The sequence below is a fragment of the Tamandua tetradactyla genome, chromosome 17, assembly GCF_023851605.1.
Source record: "Tamandua tetradactyla isolate mTamTet1 chromosome 17, mTamTet1.pri, whole genome shotgun sequence".
In the NCBI taxonomy this organism is placed as follows: domain Eukaryota; kingdom Metazoa; phylum Chordata; class Mammalia; order Pilosa; family Myrmecophagidae; genus Tamandua; species Tamandua tetradactyla.
In genome coordinates this window covers 3,245,899-3,258,890 of record NC_135343.1, presented here as the reverse complement: position 1 = coordinate 3,258,890, position 12,992 = coordinate 3,245,899, and the positions used below count along the sequence as shown (strand labels likewise).

General features: G+C 41.4%; 1 protein-coding gene and 1 non-coding gene across 6 annotated transcripts in view; one reads left to right on the top strand and one right to left on the bottom strand.

Annotated features, from left to right (window-relative positions):
• The window catches only part of C17H2orf92 (chromosome 17 C2orf92 homolog), a 432,030-nt gene that overhangs the window by 150,864 nt on the left and 268,174 nt on the right, over positions 1-12,992 (bottom strand). For all 5 annotated transcript variants that reach the window (XM_077133807.1, XM_077133808.1, XM_077133809.1 and 2 more), the window contains 4 exons: positions 9,476-9,580; positions 6,956-7,039; positions 4,155-4,250; positions 733-816 (listed from right to left, as the gene is read on the bottom strand). In XM_077133807.1, coding sequence (XP_076989922.1) covers positions 733-816; positions 4,155-4,250; positions 6,956-7,039; positions 9,476-9,580 — 369 coding nt within the window. The remainder of the gene's footprint in view (positions 1-732; positions 817-4,154; positions 4,251-6,955; positions 7,040-9,475; positions 9,581-12,992) is intronic.
• Positions 1,162-1,352, top strand: LOC143661871 (U2 spliceosomal RNA). Its single transcript, XR_013164906.1, has one exon. It is a non-coding gene; the product is annotated as a U2 spliceosomal RNA (small nuclear RNA).

Sequence of the window (12,992 nt, the reverse complement as noted above, 5' to 3'; positions counted from 1 at the left end):
TCAGCTGCTTGAGGGCAGCCTGACAGGCTCCAGTTTAACGCGACCCTAGGCGATGCTCAGGCTGCTGTGCAGGGACCCTGCTCTGGGGACTATAAGAAAATCAACTTTAGCTTTCACAAAAGATGGTGCAGGAAAGGGCTGCAGAATAACTCAAACCAGTTTTGCAGGCAAGGAAGAAGAGCACCTCTAATATAAGCTAGAATTCGTGCCAAACAGGTAGAAACAAGTTTAAATAAATAATGGCCATGGTCATTAAGACATAAAGCGTAATCAAAAGCGGGAATGTTCTGCCAGAAATTTGAATTAGTTAGACTATCCGGATAGGCTGTAACCTCTGGAGTATCCAGTCAGTGGAGAAACAGGGGAAGTTAGGCACTGAGATAAGCACAGATATAACCGTTTTGGCATTCTATTGTTTGACACACAGCCCACCATGTTTCAGCTAGGCGCCCCTTCTTGCAAGATTGTAAAAAATTCTTTTCTTCTCCACAATTGGATAAGTGTTGTTGTCCTACAGGTGCAGTGTTCTTTCTAACAGGAACCAAGGTCCTTCAAGTTACAGTAATCATGTTCCTCCTGTTCTTTAATTTCCTGGGAGGTTGAGACTCTTGCCTCAAGCAAAGCACTTTCCATCCCCTCAAAGCAAAGATCAGGTAACTGGGAGGAAACCACCGACAAGTTTGCATTCAATTCCAATAAACAGTAAACATTACACTTGAAGAGGCTACTTACCAAATATTTTTGCCATGCTATCATCTGGCTTAACTGAACTTGTTGTAAATTCAGTATTTTCCAAGGTCTTTGGCTGTGGATAACCTGTGAAAAAATACAACTCTGCTGTGGTTAATCTTCCATTGGATCTGCAGGTATCCTCCTGAATTGTTACCATTTGCAAGGCCTGCTCTGAGGGATTGAGCATTGGCTATGGCTTTCCACTCCAACTTCAAAAGGCCCGTGGTCCTGGCCAGTGAAGTTCTGCGGACTTGGTCTTGTCGTCTGGGGCCTGGTGGAAAGATGCCAGCCCACAGGATGGCTGTGTGTGAGCATGGGAGAGACTATTTCTTGACCCGAGGCAGAAATGGAAAAGTGACCTACCCTTACACTCACTATTGTCATCTACTATGAACTGCAGTAAGTGATACCCATCAAAAATGGATGTATATCGCTTCTCGGCCTTTTGGCTAAGATCAAGTGTAGTATCTGTTCTTATCAGTTTAATATCTGATACGTCCTCTATCCGAGGACAATATATTAAATGGATTTTTGGAATTAGGAGATGGAACAGGAGCTTGCTCCATCCACTCCACGCATCGACCTGGTATTGCAGGACTTCCAGGAACAGTGCACCACCCCCCTCGGGGGGACAATAAATGTATAAAAAGTTAAAAAAAAAAAAAGGATGTATTACTCATCAAGTTGGGTGTGATAAAAGGGAGATGGATTCACACTCCAGTTCTCTTAAAGCAAAATTTTCATCCCATTCAGGAATCATGCTGATAATGAATGACTCTGACAATGCTGGAAACATGTGGCTTTCTTACTGTGCAGAAGGTAGAAAAATGCCACCACATGCTCTGCACTCATACACACACTGAGCCGATATTTGGGAGGGGCCTGCCACTGTACCTACTCAATCTGCTTGTTAAGAAAAAGAAATGTCTGATTTTGTGACTAACTGTAGTTGAAACAAAGGTCACTGACCTTGCGCAGGCCATCGAGACTCTAGGGCTGACACTCACATGGCTACATCTTGATGGAAAGGAATTGTGCTAAATAACTGTAGCAACTTGCAGAGAGCATGAGCTATGTTTTCAGGCTGCCATGTTTTTTTTTTTTTGAAATTTTATTGAGATTTTATATATTCACATACCATATAGTCATTCGAGGTGTACAAGCAATGGTTTACAGTATCATCATATGGCTGTGCATTCATCATCACCATAGCATTTTGAACATTCCATTACCCAATAATAATAATAAAAGTAAAAAGGAACACTCAAAACATCCCATACCCCTCATGCCCCCATTTGTAATGTCTTTACTTTCTTACTTTTCTGTTCATACACTGGATAAAGGGAGAGTCTGTCACAAGGTTTTCACAACCACGCGGTCATACTATAAAGGCTAAATAGTTAAACAAGCATTTTTAAGAATAAAGGCTACTGGATTAAAGTTGAACAGTTTCAGACATTCCCCTCTAGCTATACCCATACTTTAAAAATTGACGAGGGATATCTATATACTGCATTATTTCCTTTATCTTCCCCTTTATGGTCAAGAAGGCTTTCTCAATCCCACATTGCCAGGGCCAGGCTAACCCCAGAGTCCTGTTCCATGCTGCCAGGGAGATTAAATCACCAGGAGTCATGTCCCACGTAGGGAGGATCACAGGAATTTCTTGAACCTAAGATTGTTTCAGTGTCTTTCCCCCTTATCTTGATGCAAGATCAAGACTGGACTTTATTCTAGCCCCCAGGGGGATGGGAAAGCTGACAGGGGGGAGGAAGCTACCTCCCCAGTGACCAGCAGGGGAGTGTCTGCAAGGATGTGATTTTCCAACACAAACCTGTGATAATGCTGAGATTCACAGGGTTTACTCACAGTACTCTGCAGATACATTGAGTAATCTGTGCTCACGACACTAATAACTCTACAGGGATGTTGGTAGAATTGCCTCTATGGTGTCTGTCAAATGAATTCAAGTATGACCACTTTGACCCAAAAGTGCGGAATTCTGCTTCTGAGACACTGATGAATCATTAGAAATAGATATTTTTTCATCATCATGCACACTTTACTAAATATGTTTCTCACACTATGTCACCAAATGAGCATAATACAATGTTTTGCACAAAAAGGTATTTGGGGGACTGAATCACATCTTCCATAAAACACGGTTTTGTCCCAACCCCCTGTCCTATGAGTGTGAGCTCATTTATAGATTAGATCTTCGAAGATCCTGTTAAAATGAGGCCAAACAGAATCAGAGTATTCCTTAATCCAGTATGACAGGGGTCCTTAGAAGGAGAGGAACTTACACATGGAAGTGGAAACCAAAGGCAGAGACTAAGGAGACTGATGGTCCTGAGCCAGAGCGAGAGCGACTGCCAGCAAGCCTCCACCAGCACGCTAAGTCTCAGGAGGAGCATGGACTCCGATACCATGATTTTGGACTTCTAGCCTCCACAACCGTGAGAAAAGAAATTGCTGCTCCTTAAGGCAAACATCTGTGGTGCTTATGGCAGCAACCCTGTCAAACTCAGTGAGCAATCAAGACTATCCAGAAAAATACTAAGTTTTATCATATTTTTGTGGTTTATAAAATGCATTGGCAATGCTAGTATGTAATAACATTGTTTACTTGTAACCTCATAATTTTAACAGGGCACAAACAACTACCTTATCTTCAAAGCTAATTACCCCTTTTCAATTTCTTCTCAATGTACAGAGTCCACACTTAAGCCTTTCACTGTATTCTTGCACCTATGCATTTAATTTGCATACCCAGCCTTTCCTCTCTGCTTTGGATTTTTTGGGGGGAGTGGAGGTGGGAGGTGGGGCAGGGGTGCATGGTCCGGAATCAAACCCAGGTCTCCCCCATGGAAGGCGAGCATTCTGCTACTTAAGCACCTGTGCACCTTCTGCTTTGGCTTTTGAGCTCCAGTGCAGAGGGAGAAGTCTGCTCTTCTTGTAAATATTTATGGTGGTTCATGCAGCAGGGTGGACCAGTGGGGAGGGACCTGAGACAACTGGGCTTTCCTGAGTCCTGCCAGTGACTGGGGCACACAGGTACCTCAAACTAGCAAGAGCTGTTGAGTATAAAGCAACTCTGCTAGCCTGGGGCTTGTGTTACCAGGAACAGTGAACCACACATGCAAAGTGAATTCTCTCCTCTGAACACTCTTCAGAGCATGAGAACCTGTCTGACATGTGCACTTCAGGGGTCATCCCAAACAGAGGGATATTTACACTTTAGACCATAGACTTCCACAGTAGATGGAAGGTTGCATGAAGGATTTTGACAATTCCTTCTTTAATATCTTAATGTGCCTTTCTCAGAGATTAAAGAACAGTAAAAGGATTGGGTCTGACATTCAACACTATAAATTTGCATTTAGATGATGAGCGCTTATAAGTTTAAAAAATACACTTACTTGGAATCATGGCATTCTTTGTAGTTGATGTTGCTGTTGTACTTCTCACATCATGATTATATGTAAAATTGGAGAACTTTTGCCTTAGAAGCTCACCTCAAGTAAAATAAACAAAGGCATGTTAATATCAGCAATCCCGCATTGAGATACTCTGCATGTACTTAGAGTGTCAATGAATACAGTGAATAAATGATACAAACTCAATGGATGTGTGACTTTTTGTTTCAAAACACCTCATCTCTGAAAGGGGAACTCCATCAACCTAAATAATTTCAGAAAAAATTATGATTGCACAGGATGCCCCAGACAGTAAACATTGCCCACTAAAATATATACATCTACAAAGTTTGTTCTAAAACTCTTGGTTTAGGCTCAAAATTTTTTTACTGCATCTTGTATCATTCCAAAACCCATCTCTTAGAATTTCAGCATAAAAATTAGAAGAGGTTTCAGGGGTAGAAATGAAGCATAACAGCTTTTATACATTCAGAAGAATCTGTCTATAAAACCATTCCAATACCTCATTGCTAAATTTTTAAATAATGTATACTAAAGTAACATTCCCTTTTAAAGGTTTCAGGTGTCCACCTTTAAATGCTGAGAGAAGTTTTACTTCCCCATACAGATTTCCTAAACTAGCTACAGAAAAATATCGATAGTAATTATATTTACTTTTGTATTTGTTCAGTCTTTTTTCAAAAGCTGTTAGAATTTATTCATGTAATAGAATAGAGACTTCCATTGGGAAATCATAATGCCAAAAATATAAACAGACAGAATCATGAATAAAATGAGTTCTCATTAACAGCCCGTTTTTGATGAACAAGCTGACCAATGAGCCCTGAAAATGTTGCTATAACAAACCCAGCTCTGTAGTGGGACCTAACAGCATAAGCCTACCCTGGGACAGCCTGTGCAGGCGAGCAGGTCCTCAGGAGATGGGAGCCCCTCAAACCTGAACCAGGCACACTCTTCAGATGCACTCCCTCCCTTCTACACATGGGTGGCTAGTTTCAGAGAGACTGGGGTCACCTGGAGAGGGAAGAACAAGTCCAACATTTCCTAAACATGAATCCCTAAAAGTTTGGGGAATGGAACTGCAGGAACTACTATATCGAGTCATTCATTCAAACAGGATCATCTATCAGTCAGTCAGTCAGTCAGTCAGGACAGACTGAAGTCTCCTTAAAGCACACATGGAAGAGGTGCTAGCCTAGAATTCCCAAGATGAAGCAGCACCTGGGAAAGGGTCCATATCCTATGTAGAGATGTCCTCTTTCCAAGCAGGAATCGGCAGGCATCACTCTGGGATCCCAATCTCTTTCATTCAACAATTCCTGATCCAGGGAGAAGCATCAGGGCCCACACTTCCTTGTGGCCCTTTCTTGGGCCAAAGGTGATTCTCAGTTTCATCCCCTAACCCCACAACACAGGCATCAGACAGGAGAGATTTCATTGGAAATTTTGGACCCTTCTTTGGGCTCGCAGCTGTGGGTCTGCACCTTTCTTTGTGGCCTCAGCTCTCTGCTAAAGAGAACTCCCCTAGGCCTTAGATCTTCTCAAATGTGAAATGAGGGACTTGCACTAGGGCAGTGAGTCCCATCTGGAAACAACTGGGGGGCTTTAAAAACTCCCGATGCCAAGACTTCACTGTAGTCTTGTTTATATTCATATAAGCAATAAATGTTACATCTGAGTAGGCTACTTACCACAACAGAAACTCATCCTACCAGCAGGACCTGGGAATCTACTTGTGGCAATGCCCCCAGGGCCATCTCTGGCTCCTTTAGAGCTAAGATCAGGAGAGAAGGTGTGTTTGCGCCTCAGAGCCTGGCTGTCTCTAACCTGCTCAGAAATCTCCTGGGCACCTTGATCATGGCAGACATGACTCAGCTGGTTGAGGTGGGGCCTGACAGGCTTGAGTTTAACGAGCCCCCAGGTGATGCTCAGGCTGCTGGGCAGGAACCCTCATCTGGGGACCAAGGTCTTCTAGTCACAGCAATCATGTTCCACCTGTTTCTTAATTTCCTGGGAGGTTATGCCAGTGTGAAACTTGTACACCCCAAGAAAAGCCATGTTCTTTAATCCTGATCAATATTGTTGGGTGGGATCTTTCTGATTAAGTTGTTTCCATGAGATGTGAATGGTTGTGATCTTTTAATTAGGTGGTTTCCATGGTGATGTGCCTCTACCCAGTTAAGGTGGGTCACTTATCTAAGAAGGGACCATTTTGGAAAAAGCTTCAGGACTGACACAGACAGGAGAGCTTTGGAGATGCAGAAGGAAAATGCCCCTGGGGAGGCCTTTTGAAATGAGAAGCAGGGGGAAAAGCTAGCATACAATGCCATGTCACTTCCTAGCTGTCAGAGAAACCCCGAATGTCATCAGCCCTTTCTTGAGTCATGGTATCTCCCTGGATGCCTTCGTCTGAACATTTTTATGGCCTTAGAACTGTAAACTTGAAATGTAATAAATTTCCTTTATGAAAGCCAACCCATTTCTGGTATATTGCACTCCTGCAGCATTAGCAATCCAGAACAGAGGTGGGTCACTTATTTAAGAAGGGACCATTTTGGAAAAAGCTTCAGGACTGACACAGACAAGAGAGCTTTGGAGATGCAGAAGGAAAATGCCCCTGGGGAGGTCTTTTGAAATGAGAAGCAGGGGAAAAATTCTTTTCTCAAGCAAAGAATTTTCCATCCCCTCAAAGCAAAGAACAGCCTAACTGTGAAGAAACCATGGTCAAGCCTGCAAGTTTCTTCATATAAACAATAAATGCTACATCAAAGTAGGCTACTTACCAAATATTTTTGCCATGCTATCCTCTGGCTTAATTGAACTTGATACAAATTCAGTATTTTCCAAGGTCTTTGGCTGGGGATAACCTATAAAAAATAAACCTTTGCTGTGGTTAAATCTTTCATTAGATCTCCAGGTAATCCTTCTGAATTTTTACCATATGTAGGGCTTGTTCTGAGGGATTGGGCATGGGTTGTGGCATTCCACTCCAAATTCAAAAGCCCTGAGGTCATCCAGTGAAGTTCCATGGGACTTGGTCTTCTCATGTGGGGTCTGGTGGGAAAGATGTCAGCTCACAGGGTGGCTGTGTATGCGGAAGGTAGGGAGGAATATTTCTTGACCCAAGGTGTAAACAGAAAACTGCTCTGCTCTTATTTACTCACTGTTATCACCTGCTACAAGCTGCACTTAGTGATTCTCCTTCAAAGATGTTTGTGTTACTCGTCAGTCGGGGAGATAAAAGGGAGATGGATGTACATAACAGTTTTTTTAAAGCAAAATTTTCAATTCTTTGAGGAATCACACCAACAAGGAGTGACTTTGACAATTTTGGAAATACGTGACTTTCTGATTGTGCACAAGATAGAAAAATGCCACCACTTGTTCTGCACTCATGCACACCCTGAGTCTATTTTTGGAGGGACTCAGAGTCTGCTGCTGTACCTACTTGATCTGCTTGTTAAGCAGAAGGAATGTCTGATTTTGTCATTTACTGTAGTTAAAATAAAGGTGCAAGGGTGAATGGAGTAGGTCCTTGACATTCCATAGGACCATTGAGTGATTATAAGTCTAGTGCTCACACTCAAGTAGCTAACTCTGTTTGGGAATAACTTGTGCAAACGACTCTAGCAACCTGTGGAGAGCATGAATTATATTTTCAGACTTCTTTTGATGCTTATGATTGTCATAGTGACCTGACACTTTATCTTGATGCAAGGTCAAGGCCAGACGTTTATTCTGACACCCAGGAGTGTGGGAAAGCTAACCAGGGTGGAGAAAGCTACCCCCCAAACATGAGCAGGTTGGCAGGACTCCAGCACCCATGTATCCTGGGTGTCACAGAGCACTCAGGGAGCGTCTGCAAGGATGTGACTTTCTGATACAAAACCAGTGATAAAGCTGATATTCACATGGTTTACGGACTGTAATCTGCAGAAACATTGAGTAATCTTGCTCAAGACACCAATACACTCTGCAAGGATGTTGGTAGAAAGGCTTCTTGGTGTATGTGAATGATTTCAGTATGACTTTGACTCAAAAACAACAAAAGAGGCCGTCTGTTTTGGTGAATCATTAGAGACAGATATTTTTAATCATGTGCATACTTTGCTAAATGCGTTTGTCATACTCTGTCCTCAAATAAGCAGGAATCAACGTTGTATATGACAAAGGCATCTGAGGGACTGAATCACTTCTCCCATAAAACATGCTTTTGTCCCAACCCCAGTTCTGTGGGTGTGAACTCATTTGTACATTAGATCTCCTAAGAGCCTGTTACAAGGAGGCCAGATAGAATCCAAATGTTCCTTAATCCAGTATGACAGGAGTCCTTAGAAGGAGAGGAACTTGGACATGGAAGTGGAAACCAAAGGCAGAGACTAAGGAGACTGATGGTCCTGAGACAGAGCGAGAGCGGCTGCCAGCAAGCCTCCACCAGAATACCATGATTTGGGATTTCTAGCCTCCACAACCATGATGAGAAAAGAAATTGCTGTTCCTTAAGGCAAACATTTGTGGTGGTTATGGCAGCATTCCTGTCAAACTCAGTGAACAATCAAAACTGTGCAGTAGAATATCAATTGGTTTATAAAATACATTGGCAATGCAAGTATGTTATAAAATTTGTTTACTCATAATCTTATAATTTTAACAAGGCAAAAACACATGCCTTATCTTGATACCTAATTACCCTTTTGCACTTTCTTTCTAATGCACAGAGCCCAAATTTAAGCCTTTCACTGTATTTTTGTACATATGGGGTTAATTTACATGTTTCATGAATATGTAGCCAGCTTCTTCCTTGCTGTTTTAGTTTTTGAGCTCCACTGCAAAAATTGAAGTCTGTCCTGCTCTTCCATACAATTATTTTACAGTGACCCTTGCTGCAGGGTGGGGTGTTGAAGAGGGTCACAGGAAGGCTGGGCTTTCACAAGTCCTGTCAGTTAACCTAGGCTTGCATGCGCATTGAACCACCATGTGCTGTTGCGTGGAAAGTAACTACACTAGCTGGGGCTTACCCTACCTGGAATTGAACCACCCTTGTAATGCTGGATCTTCTCCTCTGAACACTATCCAGGGCATGAGAACCTTTCTGACATGTGCACTTCAGGGACCACCCCAAATACAGGGATATTTACACGTTAGACCATAGACTTCCATAGTTGATGCAAGGGCTTATGGGGGATTTTGCCAATTCCATCTTTCATGTTTCAATTTGCCATTATCCCAGAAAGACAAAAAACAAAAATGGATGCAACCGGAATAGCTCGTTTAGATTTATAATTCTAAAAAGATATACTTACTTGGATTTATGACATTCTTTGTAGTTGATGTCGTTGCCGTATTTCCCACTTCATGGAATGCTGGATTATATGTAACTTTGGATATCCTTTGCTTTAGAAGTTCACCTCAAGAAGTAAGCAAATGCATGTTAATACCAGCAATACACCATTCAAATACTTTGCTCTGTAAGTACTTAGAGCTGTCTGTGAATACAGTGAATAAATGACACAAACTCAGTGAATATGTGGCTTTATGTTCTAAAACACCCCATCTCTAGAATGGGAGCTCCATCTACTTATATCATTTCTGAAAAATAATTATTGCACTAGATGTCGTGGACCATAAACTTTCCCTACTAAAAAACATACGTCCACAAACTTTGCTTCGAAACTTTTGGTGTTTATTGTAGAAATTTTCTTTTCTGCCTCTGTTATCATTCCAGCTCCCCTTGGAGAATTTCAGCAGCTGCCCCATAAAAACTTGGGGTAGGTTGTATGGGTATAAATAAAGCATAACAGATTTCATGAATTCAGAAAGCAGTCTCCTTATAAAACAATTGCTCCATACCAATCTCTGAAATCTGTTCACAACTAATTGTTACAATGTACTTTGAAATTTGCTGCTTTTTTGTATATATGTTATTTCACACACAAAAAAAAAGAAAAAAATGAGAAGAAAGAGTATAGTAGGGAAGATAAGATTTAACAAGTGAATATGGCTGCTGAATCAATATATTGATATTCCTTTTGGTCTCTAGTGTCTTGGAGCAACTAGAAGAAAAAATGAAAAATCATGGAACTGTAACCCATACTAAACTTTAAAATCTGTTGTATAACTACTTGTTAAAATGTACTTGGAAATTGATTGCTTTTTTGTATATATGTTATTTTTCACAATTAAAAAATGTTTAAAAAAAACAATTGCTAATTCCTCATTGTTACGCTTTGAAATAATATCTACTGGCCTCTTGCCTCTTTCCTTTCATTACAAGAGCACCCACATGTCTTCTCAGATGTGTACCTAATAAAATTTCTACCTGCTTACTCCATGCTGTGCTGTGCCCTTGAATTCCTTCTCAGAATGCAGCCAAGAACCTGGACCCAAATCTGGCACTATATTTTGGTGAGACAGCCAGGAGACAATTCTCTAATCATCTGGACTGGTAAGTCATAGCTATTGATGGGGAGGCTTGGCTGAGTGCTTTCACTTTTTCTACTCCCTTACCTCATTGTTAGTCTCTGCCACATCCTTGTGCAACTCTGTGTCTCCAGGAATCTTGGGAATCTGGTCTGACTACCTTGTACTTAAACTCAGTCTATTCTGAGTTCTCTGGCTCCCTCCTCAGAGGTTATAGGAGCCCATCTCCATGCTGTGCAGATCCATGGAGATTCAGAGTGATGGTAGGTGATGCTTCCCTTTAGACCTAACTGGGGACTTCTACCTGTGTTGTGCAGGAGTCCAGTGGAAGCTAAATCAAGTCCCCTGTGAAGATTAGGCTCATGTGTCATCTTGACCAGGTGATGGTGCCCAGTTTTCTGGTCAAGCAAATACTGGCCTAACTTTTACTGCAAGAACATGTTGTGGACTTTAATCATCAATCAGCTGATTACATCATCTATATCTAGATCTACTAAAGAGAGTATCTTCAGTAATGAGAGAATCTAATCAGTTGTATTTAATCCAGGCAGTTGAAGACTTTAAAGGGAGAAGTGATGACCTAAGTAATCAGAAGAGGGAACTTTCATCTCTACTTCAGTCAGACAGTGTCTTCTAGAAATTCATTGAAGACCTTCATCGCTGTTGCCAGCTTGTGGCCTCCCTTATGGAATTTGGACTCATGGATCCCCACTGTCGCATGAGACATTTTATAAATCTCATATTACAGATATATCCTGTTGGTCTGTTTCCTTAGAGAATGCTAATACAGCTTTGGTATTGGGAATTGGTATTGAGAAACAGAATTTTTAAAAATGGATTTTTACAATTAGTTTTCTACTCTGATTAGCCTCAAAGGCACTAATGACTCTATTTCCAATCATCAAGATGGCACTCACCAGTCTATGGCATGAGTTGGCAATACAGATATGCAAAATATCACCATTTGATTCTCCTAATCATGATTCTCCTAATCATTTGATTCTCCTAATCACTCTTATACAAGGAAAGGCTCTGGGTGACAGTGTTTTTGATACCTTAACAGAGTTTTGTGAAGTTAAGACATATGATGATGCTGGTTGATTGTTCTTAGATATGCTAGACACAGTATGAGTAAAAGGGATGAGTAGAAGTTTTCAGATTTGCACCTTAAATACCGCATGAGAAATATAAATGTTTCTATGTGTATATTGATAGAAAATCATATTTCCTGTGGTCCCAGACTTGAGATCTCTGAAAACTAGACCCAGAGTCTCGTCGTGCAAGTAGAATTATAATGTAAATTAAATACTCAAACTTAAAGGTGTCTGTTGTTAAAGTAAGGGCATTTGTTGGAAAAGAGTGAGATCCTGAATTGGGGTGGCAACATATGTTGTGATAATGATGGCTATGGGGACATTGAAACCTTGGATTCTGCTGAGTTTTTGCTAGATATACCTGTAATGGTCTACCCTGAGGAAACAGCCACCCAATCTCCAGCCTGCCCTGAATAAACTGCCACCAAACCTCCAGCCTGGCCAGAGGAGGCAGCTACCTGACCTCAAGTCTGCTAAGAGGAGTCTGCCACCCAATCTCCACCTAAAGAGATTAATTATAAAGCGCCTGCTAAACATGTAACCCCTTCTCCTGGGGAAACAGCCTTCACTCCTGTGTATGGAGAGATTAATCCTGTTTCACCAGATGAAACTGCAATGGAATGCCCTGAGGTAATTGGCTTGAAAGACTCCTCTAATTCTTTTCATGACCCACCCCTACCATCCCTTTTTCCTTCAGGACCTATGATTAGACTAAAGTCCCAACAGGCCCTGAAAGGTGGAGTACAAATATGACCCAAGAGTAGGTAACTTATACACCAAACAAACTGCATGAGTTTTCTAATTTATATAAATAGAGATCAGGGGGCTACTTGTGGGAATGGATATTAAGGGCGTGAGATAATGATGGAAGGAATATAAAGTTGGATCAGGCTGAATTTATTGATATGGGCCCACTAAGAAGAGATTCTGCATTCAATGTTGTAGCTCAACGGGCTCGAAGTGTATTCATAGTTAGGTGGTTGACTGAAACATGGATCAAAAGGGAGATGACATAACCTGAGGTCAAAATGTTAGAACTGCTCTGTATAATATAGATGAGGGGATCCAAAGGCTTAGAGAGATTGAAACTTTAGAGTGGATCTATCAAAGAAGACCTGTGCACACACCCCAGGAATGTCCAGAGGACACACCTAGCAGGACTTTGAGGCATAAATTTTTTAGCATAGATCCATCATCTCTGAAGAGTTCTGTTAGTTGCCCTTCTTAGGTCAGATATTACTGTGGTAACTGCTGTCACAGAACTGGAATCTTTAAGCACAATGGATATGATCAGACCCAAAGTTGG